Source organism: Falco cherrug, chromosome 4 (genome assembly GCF_023634085.1).
Source record: "Falco cherrug isolate bFalChe1 chromosome 4, bFalChe1.pri, whole genome shotgun sequence".
Classification (NCBI taxonomy): Eukaryota; Metazoa; Chordata; class Aves; order Falconiformes; family Falconidae; genus Falco; species Falco cherrug.
Window position 1 is genome coordinate 109,752,698 of NC_073700.1, and position 11,662 is coordinate 109,764,359.

Sequence of the window (11,662 nt, forward strand, 5' to 3'; positions counted from 1 at the left end):
ACTCAAATATGCCTTTGCATAAAAACATATGGCCTCGCTATAAAAATTATGGCTGGAAAACACTGACCCATTAATAGCCCGCGGACTGATTTATACTTTATTGTTCTGCTCCCCCGCCACGTGACCGGGGCAGCCAATGGGCGCCCGAGCTGCCCTCAACTTATTACTGACTCTACTTCTCCGCCAGCACCAAGTTGTTACGTGAAACCCGCAGCCCCGAACCGCGGCGGGTCCGCCGCCCGCGCCCGCCATGTCGGCTCCCGGGACCCTCAGCAATTACTACGTGGACTCCTTCCTGGTGCCGGAGGGGGACGAGCTGGCGGCGCCCCGCTACGCCCCCGCCCCGCTGGGGCCGCCGCCGCCGCCGCGGCCGGCGGCGCTGTCCGAGCACCCCGAGCTGGCCCCCTGCAGCTTCCAGCCCAAGGCGCCCGTCTTCGGCCCCCCCTGGAGCCCCGCGCACCCCGCCGGCGCCAGCGGCGTCCCCGCCGTCTACCACCCCTACGCGCACCACCAGGCGCCCGTGGCACCGCCCGACGGCAGGTACATGCGTTCGTGGCTTGAGCCTGTGCCGGGCTCCTTGTCTTTCCCCGGGTTACCTACCGGCAGGCATTACGGCATTAAACCTGAACCGCTGGCGGCCAGAAGGGCTGACTGTACCACGTTTGACACTCACACTTTGTCTCTCTCTGATTATGCTTGTGGTTCTCCTCCAGTTGATAGGGATAAGCAAAGCCACGAAGGCGCATTCTCTGAAAGCAATGGAGAAAGTGAGGCAAACGGAGAGAAACCGCAGATCGATCCAAGTAAGTGGAACTGCGAGGGTAATGGACTTCAGGGCGCTGCGCCGGCCGCGGGGAGGTGTCGAGGCGCTGGGGCTAATTACGCGGCCGAGCACCGGCTGCTGCTGCTGCCGCCGCTGCTCCAGCTCGCCGGGCTCTGCGATCTGCCACGGCCAGCGCTGCCTGTCGCAGGCTCGAACGGGATCTAGGATGGCTCGGGCTTTCCAGGCTGAAAGGAAAAGAAAAACCCACCCTACAACTGCAACTTAAACAGAAAGGAAAAAAAAAAAAAGGCAAAAGACGCCACCCCCGCCCCAGCCACCCCGGTAAACTCCGCAGGACGTGCTCGCATCCTCCTGCCTGGCCGCGCTCCCAGGCGTGGGCAACCGCCGGGGAGAGAGGGGGTGCCCCAGAAAGCATTGGATGTGAATCTGATCTCTTTGAGACGGCTCGCAGGCCGGGGCAGCTATTGCGGGGCTGAGAGCAGAAACCTCGCCGTTGACTTGGTGTCCCCTCCTCCCCCCTTCGTCTCCTCGGTGAAAAACCCCAGGCTGGATGCTCTCAGGGCTGCGGGACTGATGGCAGAGCGCCTCGGGATTGCTATCGCGATTAACGCCGTGCGAATAAGGGTCCTAAGCGGGCGAGGTTTTAATTATGCCAGCTGTAAACCGACTCGCCAGCTCCCTGGGTCTTGCCAGTGATGACACGGGAGAAGGTCGATATTAAAAAGTGAAATAATTTCGATGACATGTTGGTCTGGCTGGTCACTCCCCGGGCTGGCAGTTGGGAGCGGGGGGCGGGGGGTGGTGGGATTGGGGGGGGGGGCGGGGGAGGCCAGGAAGGAGGGAGGGAGCTACCAGAGAGAGAGAGAGAGGAGGAGAAAGTATTTTAAAATTGCATCCTACAAACAATAAAAAAGGCGAGTGGAGGCGGGGGCGGCGGGGCTTTGCCGCGTGTAGTTGCGTGTGACCTCTCCATGTGTCTGTATTTTGGAGTCCATTGTGCCTCGCCATCCTCTGTGTCTGGGGAAAAGAGCGCCACGTCCTAAACCCCAGTACCCCAGTATCGGGACACCTCCGCGGCTGGTCCTGCGTGCGTCTCCCTCCCAGCCCCCTCCCTCCCCCCGCCACCGAGCCTGAACTTCTCCTGTTGTTTTCGTTGCAGATAATCCAGCTGCAAACTGGCTCCACGCAAGATCCACCAGGAAAAAGCGATGCCCTTACACCAAGCATCAGACGCTGGAACTGGAGAAGGAGTTTCTGTTCAATATGTATCTCACTAGGGACCGTAGATACGAGGTGGCCAGACTCCTCAATTTAACTGAGAGACAAGTGAAAATCTGGTTTCAGAACAGGAGGATGAAAATGAAGAAAATCAACAAAGATCGAGCGAAGGATGAATGATGGCGACACGCGGGTTAAATTGAAAATGCATAAAGTTTAAAAATATAAGAAAGAAAAAAAAGTTAAAAACAAAACAAACAAACAAAATACCCTCCCCTCGAGCTCTGCCATGCAATGCGTCTGGGTCCAGGCCTCATTTTTTTCCCTTGGCAAATTCTGATTATGATTGTACCTTGTCACAGAGGCCAGTTTGCCAGGACAGGTACAGTAAGACTTTTCATTTTCTAATAGGAAAGAAAAAGGGGGCATTAGCACGAAGAGGCTGTTTAGCTGGCTTGTATAAATCTACCTGTTTCTTCACTTACGGAAAGAAAAAAAAGAAAAAAAAAAAGGAAAAAAACTACCTTTTCATAATGCACAACTATTTACAGACTGTATAGTTTAGTCTACGTAGCTAATTTTATTCGCTCTTTGCGCGGCAGAGAGATCTCTGCTTTAATACTTGAACACTGTGTTTTATTGTGGTAATTATGTTTGTGACTCAATTTATGTGCTTGGGTGCTGTACCGGATGTAATGTTGTAAGCTAGAATTCAATTTGAACTCAGGTTGTTTATTATAAAAATTGCATAGAGTATAGCTCTGTAGTGTATTAAGTCTTTTCTGTATAATTAGACAGTTAACCTTTGATTGTAAAATATATATTATATAAATATCCCAACGCAAAAAAAAAAAAAAAAAAGAAAAAAAAAAGAAAAAAGAGTTCGTCCGGGATGTCTGAGAATTACGGTTCTCAAAATCAAGTCATTTTAGTATGCACAGTTGATACATATAGAGTACTGTCTTTGTCGGTTGTATATATAATCTATATATTAAAAGAAGTAAATAAACAGACTAGCTTAAATATTGTTTTTGCACCAGTGAGCAGTTATCAGATTTCGGAGCTATACGTATATGTGAAAAGGGTAACTACCTATGGTTTACGTTTTAATTTTAATCGAATGATTTGATGGTTATTGTAATGAAGGTTAATTTTATTGATAATAAATTATACAGTATAAAAACCTACATTTGGTTATTGTAAATTTGTATCGAATTAAAAAAATAAATCTGGGAAGTTATGTTGATGGAGAACGTACACTGTCTATTTTGAAATAGTTACCTCATGGCCTACTGACCAAATCGTTGTGTTGAAATTATATTTAACTTTTTGCCAAATAAAAGATATTGATTCTTTTATATTTTGTGATGTTTTAAGATTATTAAGGAGGGGTTCTTCTACGGCACACAGAATCTCACCAGCTAGGGCAGCTGCGGAGGCGAGGTGAGCAGCGGTATTATTTCTGAGCCAAGACAGTCCCCCGGTTCTGTAAACGAGACCCCAGGTGATGAAAATTTAGGCTTATTTTCGTCCTAACTGGGTAGATTCAGGTCCTAAATGCCCTTGCTTGGCTGGAGGGGAGGCATTGCTTCCCCCCTCCCGGGTATAACTTGGTAAGCGGGCGCTCAGCAGTGCGAGGGGGGAGCCCCTTCGGGCGGCGGCGGGGGCACAGCCGCGAGGTAACGCGATTTTAATAAATCCGCCTGGCGGGGCGGGGGGGATTCAGGACCAAACCAAAATGTCCGACGTTTTTCAGTGCGGACAATAATGTAAATCAGCCCAGACAGCGACATTTAAGCCGAGATGGTTAATTAGTCTCCACCAGAAAATGTCCAGCACTAAGCGTGCTTCAACAAGCTCTGTGAGAAGGCTCGCCTTACCAGCGCCTTCATTGTAAATTCCCTTCTAGAGATAATTGCCCATGCAAAATATGTTTTTTTCAAACATCATCTATTTTCTTCCTTCCCTTCCCTTCCCTTTACGTTTGGGATTTTTTTTCCTCTTTTTAAATATCTCGTGGCAAATAAAAACAACCCGTTGCCTTTTACTAGCGCCTCAGATTATACATGTATGTATAGATATAGATACAGATAAAAATTTACTGAAAATTACGGTAGAATTTATGCTGTCAATTTCACTCGCTGATTTAGCCGAAGGAGAGAGGTGGGCTGGCACCAGGCTAATGCACAGAAGATAAATAGGATTTATTAAAAAAAAACAACGCAGAAAGAAGGTTTATTTGGAGTGGAAGATTTCCATACACACCCCCATTGCACCCACCCCTCCCCCGCCGCCCCAAGCCAAACCAAGCTCAGCAACAAAAGAAAATAGCGAAGTCTGTGAGCTTGCTGAAATTTACCCTTGTTTTGGGCGGACATCTTACTGCTCAGAGTAGATATCCTCCATAATATGAGCCGCAGCACACTTCTGCGTCACACCGACCCTTGTTTGCAAATATGTCGAATAACAATAAAAGCATTCTCGTTTTACGGAGGTACACTTACACATATATATGTACTTAAAGCAAAATAAGACGGAACACACTTATGGTCTTGGCAGAAGCTGTTGTTAGGAAAATTCAGAGCCATACAGTGCAATAAAAGAAAATGACTGCTGTAACCGTTTATGGGGTGTAAAACGCTGCAGGGCTAAAGACAAAACTTAGGGAGCCGGCAAGAAGTTTACAGATGTGCAGAACTGCGGGAGAGAGAAAAAAAAAAAGCTTTCGGCTTCACCTTAAAAAAAAAAAAATCCGGGATAAGATTTGATGAGTTCTAATTAGCAAAGGGGAGCTCGTTCTGGTGTGCACACACACAAAAAGCCCCTAATTGATCCCTGAGCCAGTATTTGGGGATGCTGGGACGCCCTCTGTTGTTGCAGACAGAGGCAACTTCAAAGAATCGGCATTAAGAGTGTGTAATAAATGACGGGTCTGCAAACTGTCTGGAATTCGGCTCTTAATGAGTTTACAACTGTCCAGCCACAATTAAGATTTTCTACAAAAGCCTTTTCATTTGTTTTGTCTGGCTGTTTTAGATAAAGCGGGCGAGCGGAAATAACAACCTTTTATTGGCCTTCCCCTGCTTAAATCCAGGCTGGGAGGTGGACATTTATCTTCCCGTGCGCTGGCGGGCAGAGGCGCTGGCTCCGCGGGGCCGACGCGGCGGGGCGGCGGTGGTGGCGGCCGGCCGGCGGCAGGTGGCGCTGTGAGCCCGCGAAAGAGCGCGCGGCCGCCCGCCATCAAGCGCTCGGCCGCCTCCCCGAAAGCTCCTAAAATGTCGACTTTATGGGAGCATAACTAGGGTCGGAACCGCCGGTGTGGTATTCGCAAAGGCCGATAGGTTTGAGTTGTTGGGGGTTTTTTCCCCCCTTATCCCGGGAGTACGGTGAGGGATGCACCGCTGCCACCGGGTGTGGTTAGGGTGGCATTTTACGCCTGGCCACGCTCGTTGCACTCGTGGTAAAAGTCAAGCTTGCTCTGCACCAAGGACATACCCTGCATTTATTATTCTCAAAACAGCAAGGCATTTCCTAGTAGCTGACAGAGACGGACGGAGCCCTGGCACCGAACTGCCAGCTCCTCTTCCCCTTGCCCCAAATCTTCGCCCTTCTCCGGCGAACCTCTGAGCCTGCAAACAGGGTGTCCCGATCTCCCGAAGGGCTGGTGAGAACTGAAATATTTGGAGAAAGGGGTAATCGAGGAGCTCGGGCAGGATCAGCCCGATCAGCCCGGGAGGAGAGCGCCCGAAGACCTTCGCCCTGGGGGCGGGGGGCGAAGCGACGGGTTCTCCAGTGTCCTCTCGCCCCGCGTAGCTGGAGACACAGCCGTGCGGGGAAACGGCAGCGCCGCAAACCTCTCGTCTGAAAATTATTTACCGGCCAGTGAGATTCCTCAACAGCTGTCTTTGATACAAATAAAAATCCCTGCCTGTGTCCCCAGCAATTCCAGATCTGTGGGACCCGTTGTAATTATATGATACAGATGCTAGCAGGCTGATGCTCTGCAAACTTGACGTGTCTCAAAGTCATTCCTAACTTCTCGCCTTCTATTTTGATTTCCTCCAATCGTTTTCGTATTTTTTTCCGTTTTGCTTTTGTTGGCTTTCGTGCCTTGAGAATGAGGCTTAGCGAGGAATTGCGGAGTATTTTCAGACTGCAGTTGCCAAAAGAGAGTGGGATAAACTAATTGGAAGGAAAATAAAGGCAGGAGGAAAGGAAGCAGAAAATGTGGGCTGAAGTATGAACGTTGTATTTTTCAAGTTTAAGCCAGACAACTAAACAAATCGCTGCACAGTACTCCGTAACAAAACTACTTTCTCTGTGTTTTATTTACTTTTCCTTAAATCAAAGCCAATCTCTTTATATCGAAGTTCAGCATCGGGAAGGAATGCAAGCACTGAGCTATTTTTCCCCCGCACTGTTTCAGAGATTTAATTCTTTCCAGGGATAAAGAACAACAGCCACTCCCTGCTTTCTAACAAGAGTCTTCCTATCAAATGTTTGTCTACAATGGCATTGCTAAACTTATTATGATTAATTATTTTTTTTCCTCGAGCAGTAAAATTATATTGAAATTAAAAAGTGTTTATGCGTCGTCATATTGAGTAATAACTTGGCACAGTACGCTCCATTATAATTGTGGATAAATTACGGCGGGAACAGACTCCAAAACAACAACATCTTCTCTAGTATGAACCACATCAAGATACTGCTTAATACACAAGCCATAATCATGTAGTGCTCCCAGGTCGCTTATAACTTATGAGCACCATTTTATCACTACCTTTTACTTCCCGGAAAAGCTCAGAAGGCAAAGAGAAGTAGTCCAGAGCTCACACGAAAAAAAAAAAATACCACGAATCCCGCCTAGAGGATTTTTTTTTAATCGTGTGAGAATATTGCGGTGGTTGAAACCTTGCAGTCTGCTCCCATTCGCCGTTTCCTCGGCTGGGAAAAAGAAAAAAAGAGAAGGAAAAAAAAAAGAAAAAAAGAAATTAAATTAAATGTATGTTTTCAGGCGCGGGGATGTAGCCTAGTTTTGGAAGCGACAAAACTGGAGATTACAGAGGCTGTTTCAGAGGCAGTGCTATGCCTAACACGCAGAGGGTGGGGAAAGTAAATAAGGTGGAGGGAACCCAAGTCTGGGGTTCTTTTAAATTTATTCAGTGAAGACTTTTTGAGAAATCTTGGGGGTTGGCTGGAAAAAAAAGCTGAAAGCAAAATATGTTAAAAAAAAAAAAAGGTGGCGGCAGTAAACACACACACGCAAAGAAAAATACATAAATGTGCAAATTGTACAGAATCAGAGAGCTCGAAATACAACCACCCAGCTAATCTAAGTGGTTCTACGCTATCCATATTTAAGTCTAGACATTGGTTATATTTGCTGTTTCTTTCTTCTTGCATCTTGGTACGTTGTCACTAGAGGAGCAATTTATTGGTCTAATGTCATCTACTTCAGCCTCTTTGATCTTCTTGGTCGTCGTCTTGTTTGCATCGCATTCGTTTAACTTCTTGGGCCTTTATTTCCTTTCCAACAGCCTCTTCTGCCGGCGTGTTCCCACATCGCGATTGCGACCGCGGGGATATTGTCTAATATTGGCGAATTGGGAGAAATAACCGAATAGGGCTCTTTCACCAGCTTCTGCCTTACGCCTGCAAATAATAACTGCATATTCACGTACTTAATACTTGGCAAATATCTACATACAGCCGCCACATTTGAATGCTCTGAAGCACCAATATCTTAGGGATCCGGCTTTAGAGAATTTACTTGCTTCTGTCAGTAACCTGTATTCATGGGGCTGCAATAACCGGGCATAAAGAGTCCCAAAGGGTTCGCGCGCGCGTGTGTGTGTGTGTGTGTGTGTATATATGTCATGGAGGTGTGTGTGGGGGTAGACGGTGTCCCACGTTTACAAAACGTAAAGTTTAGGGTCCGTGCGAAATATCACCGAGAACAATTTTAACTGGTGAGAAAGTCTTTGTACACGGGGCACCAAACTATAATTGAAAGGAGAATTTCCGGGGCAATTCCATTGTGCTCCTTCCAGTTTATGATGTGCAATACAGGCAGGCAGTAAAAGCTGTCTTTACCAGGACTCCCTGTCTGAGGGAAGGAAACTCATTTTACGATCCGTTTAAAGGAAGGGCACGGTGCAGCATCCTCAATGGAGAGCCATTCGCATTGTTGGGGAGCCCAGTGTTTAGAAAAGCAGCGGCGCTCCCCGTCATCTGAGCGTGCCGCCGCCGCCTCACGCGTCGGGCTGTAAGGTACGTTAGGGCAGAAAGGTAAAAAGGGGCGGCTGAGATCTGAAGCCATTTGTAGGCGATTTCTTCAAATCTGGGGATTTTGGTTGATTTTGTTTCTTCTTTTCGAGGCGCTCAGAAAGTTAAGCGCTGGCATAATTATTTTTTTCTTCATTTTTGGTGTTTGGGTGGTTTAGGGTTTTTTGTTTGGTTTTTTTCCGGGGAGGGTGCCCGTGTTTTTTCCCGGGGGGGGCTGGAACCCGGCGAGGCTTACTCCAGGGCGCCGCCTTGGATTTTCAAGGCTCGGGCAGCCCTTCAGGGCCGGCGGCGGTGCGGCTGGGGCCCGGCGTGGCGGGGGTACCCCCCGCAAACCCCGCCGCGGGGCTCCCGCCCGCTTATTTTCCTCACGGAAAAAAAACCAACGCGTGGGTGACGAGCGGCCACCTTCGAAGTTTCTATTTTATTTTATTTATTTTATTTTGTGTTCCGAGACACCCCTCGGTCCGCCTGAAGGACCACATGGTGTGCGCGCCCCGTCGGCGGGCCGAGCGCCCCCACCCCGTGTCGGCGCCGTCGGGGGCGAGGGGGCGGTGGCGGCTGGAGGGCGCTGCCGGGCGCGGCGGCGGCGGCGGCCCCGGCCCGTCCATGGCCGGGCACCGGCGGGCCGCGGCCGGCACCACCTGTGAGGCGGGCGGGGATTGGCGGGCGGCGTCACATGACCGGTCACGTGCTCGAGGCAGCTCAGTCCAAAAGAAAATGGGGTTTGGTGTAAATCTGGGGGTGTAATGTTATCATATATCACGCTACCTCGTAAAACCGACACTGAAGCCTGCCGGACAACAAATCACAGGTCAAAATTATGAGCTCTTCGTATTATGTGAATGCGCTTTTTAGCAAATATACGGCGGGGGCTTCTCTTTTCCAAAATGCAGAGCCTACTTCTTGCTCCTTTGCAAGCAACTCCCAGAGAAGCGGCTATGGACCAGGCGCGGGTGCCTTCGCCTCCTCCATGCCCGGCTTGTACAATGTGAACAGTACCATATATCAAAGCCCGTTCTCTTCCGGATACAGCCTGGGCTCTGATGCCTACAACCTGCATTGTTCCTCTTTTGATCAGAACATTCCCGTCCTCTGCAATGAGCTAACCAAACCCAGCTGTGAGAAAGCGGAGGAAAGCAACCTGCACAACCAGGCTGAGCCTAATTTCCGGATATACCCCTGGATGAGGTCTTCAGGTAGGGGCAAGCGGAGAGGGCTCGGAGCCGTGGCAGCCAGGCAAAGCGTGTCGCCAGAATTACTGTCAGCACAGCCTTTATGGTTTTAATTATAGCCGAGGCGCCATTGCGTAGAAAGCCCGTGGCATTGTATGTAAATGAGTATCATAAAACTTTTTATTGCCCAATTAATGGGTTCTAGCCTCGTAAATTTATTTAACTCCATTTGCTATGGAATTTTAGCATTGAGTTGATTTGCGCTGTTTGCTATAGAAATGTGGAGAGTTGGCTGCGGGCTCCCAGAGCCCCCACGGGTAAACGTCTCCCCTGCCCTCTGCCGAAGTTGGGCAAAGAAATCCCGCTGGCGGGGGAAGGCGGAGGGGAGAGGGGCGTTCAGGAGCGGGGGACGGGCTGCTGAAGACTTTGCCAGCCCACGTTGCCGAGACGTGCCACTTTCGTCCCCCCTGCCCTTTCCACGGAGATAAGGATCTATAGAAATGTACTAAACAGGAAAACGGGGCGGGGGGGGACGACGACGACACGGGGGGACGGGACTGGGGGCGAGAGTGTGTGAAAAAGGAGAGCTCTCTTCTGGAGCTAAATGCGATGTATTGTTTACGATCCAGGCGGGGTTGGGGTGTGTGTGTGTGTGTGTGTAGGGAGCCCCCGACATGAAAATAAAATAAATACAGCCCAGCCTTCCAGCTTTTTATTTCCCCTTGCGAAACGCGAAAGTCTGGAAGGTTTTAGGGAAATACATAGCCTGGGGGCAAAGTTCCTCCTCCCAAAAGCAATTTCCTCCCCCACCTCCTCTCCTGAATGCTTTCTCTCCACTTTTTCTAGGTCTCGAGCAACTTAATTTTTGCCCTGCCTGAGCAGGGCAGGTCGTGTGGCTGAAATGTCTTTGTTAGGGCAAAGTGGGGGGGCGGGTGGAAGTGAGGGAAGGGGATCATTCACTCTCGCTCGGCCGCTTTTTGTTTGTTTAATAATAATAATCATAATAACAACAATAATGAACCCAGACACACACCCAACACTAAAAAGAGAAAACTTTCCACTTCTCTTCTTGCCTAACTCCTGGCCGTGTGTGCCTGCTTTCAGGTCCAGATAGGAAGCGAGGGCGCCAGACCTACACCCGCTACCAGACCCTGGAGCTGGAGAAGGAATTCCACTTCAATCGTTATCTGACTCGGCGGCGGAGGATAGAGATCGCCCATGCCCTTTGCCTGACGGAAAGGCAGATCAAAATCTGGTTCCAAAACCGGAGGATGAAGTGGAAGAAGGAGCACAAGGAAGAGAGCTCCAGCACCCCGGCTCCCAACGAGCCCACGTCAGCAGCAGCCTCGGTCGAGAAAGTGGAAGAAGACGAAGAGGAGGAGGACTAAGGAGTCCCACTCGAGGAAGCGATCTCAGTATAACGTATGCACATGACAGTTGGAAAAGCTCCCTTTAAAGAGGGGAGAAGAAAAAACAAAACAACAACAAAAAAAGAGAGACACTCACTGTTTTTATTTAAAAAAATACAAAAATATCAGTTCCCTTTAATAATCATCTTGCAAGTGAGCATTTGCAAACACGAAAATGTTTCTTGGGGTGGCTTTCCAGCCTTCTCTCCACTCTCTTGTACTCCCCAAATCTGCCCTGTGCCGAACTTCTCGGTAATATCTCCTAAGAGCATCCTACAATCATTTGTTTTTTCGTTTACCCAAACCTGGCTGAGTTTGTCCAGGAGACATTTCAGTGAGAGAACTGCTGCTTGCACAGATGGTAAACCGTGACCTTCCGAAATAACTACCTGACTCAATAGTCCCAATCATGTGTAAGGGGAAAAGTGCATTAGGCTCACATTAAGAAAAACTACCTAATTTTGAATAAGTAGCTCTGCACTTCTCTTTTTTTTTCTTTTTTTCTTTTTTTTAATTATTGTTAGGAAAGTATCATAACTAACAGCTACACTAACAAAAGGTTAAACGGCAAGGGGAAAAAAAAAAAAAAAAAAAAAAAAAGATGTTCCACAAACCACTACAATCCACAGCAATGATTTGTACTACCTATTTTCCAGACTACCTATATATCTTGCTCCGCCTACCTATCTTCGAAAGTATACTGTATTTTAGTAGTCGAAAGAAGATAACATTACTAATGTGAATCGCAAAATGCTTTTAGAAATGTAAGTGTAGTCATTTGAAAAGCACGC

At 48.5% G+C, this 11,662-nt stretch overlaps 2 protein-coding genes across 2 annotated transcripts; both read left to right on the top strand.

The window, feature by feature from the left end:
* The first annotated feature begins 217 nt into the window (after nucleotides 1-217).
* HOXA9 (homeobox A9) lies at nucleotides 218-3,312 on the top strand. Its single transcript, XM_005445792.3, has 2 exons — nucleotides 218-803; nucleotides 1,944-3,312. Exons 1-2 carry the CDS (start codon nucleotides 251-253, stop codon nucleotides 2,180-2,182), a joined length of 792 nt encoding a protein of 263 aa, XP_005445849.2. The 5' UTR covers nucleotides 218-250; the 3' UTR covers nucleotides 2,183-3,312.
* Nucleotides 3,313-8,964: 5,652 nt separating this feature from the next.
* HOXA7 (homeobox A7) lies at nucleotides 8,965-11,412 on the top strand. Its single transcript, XM_005445771.3, has 2 exons — nucleotides 8,965-9,486; nucleotides 10,567-11,412. The coding sequence occupies exons 1-2, from the start codon at nucleotides 9,111-9,113 to the stop codon at nucleotides 10,848-10,850; spliced, it is 660 nt and encodes a 219-aa protein (XP_005445828.1). The 5' UTR covers nucleotides 8,965-9,110; the 3' UTR covers nucleotides 10,851-11,412.
* Nucleotides 11,413-11,662: the final 250 nt, after the last annotated feature.

Bases quoted from the DNA above. Each gene is read 5' to 3' on its own strand.
- HOXA9 (XM_005445792.3), top strand. From the start codon at position 251: ATGTCGGCTCCCGGGACCCTCAGCAATTACTACGTGGACTCCTTCCTG. The intron at 804-1,943 runs GTAAGTGGAACT...TTTTCGTTGCAG, and splicing joins GAAACCGCAGATCGATCCAA to ATAATCCAGCTGCAAACTGG.
- HOXA7 (XM_005445771.3), top strand. From the start codon at position 9,111: ATGAGCTCTTCGTATTATGTGAATGCGCTTTTTAGCAAATATACGGCG. The intron at 9,487-10,566 runs GTAGGGGCAAGC...GCCTGCTTTCAG, and splicing joins CCCCTGGATGAGGTCTTCAG to GTCCAGATAGGAAGCGAGGG.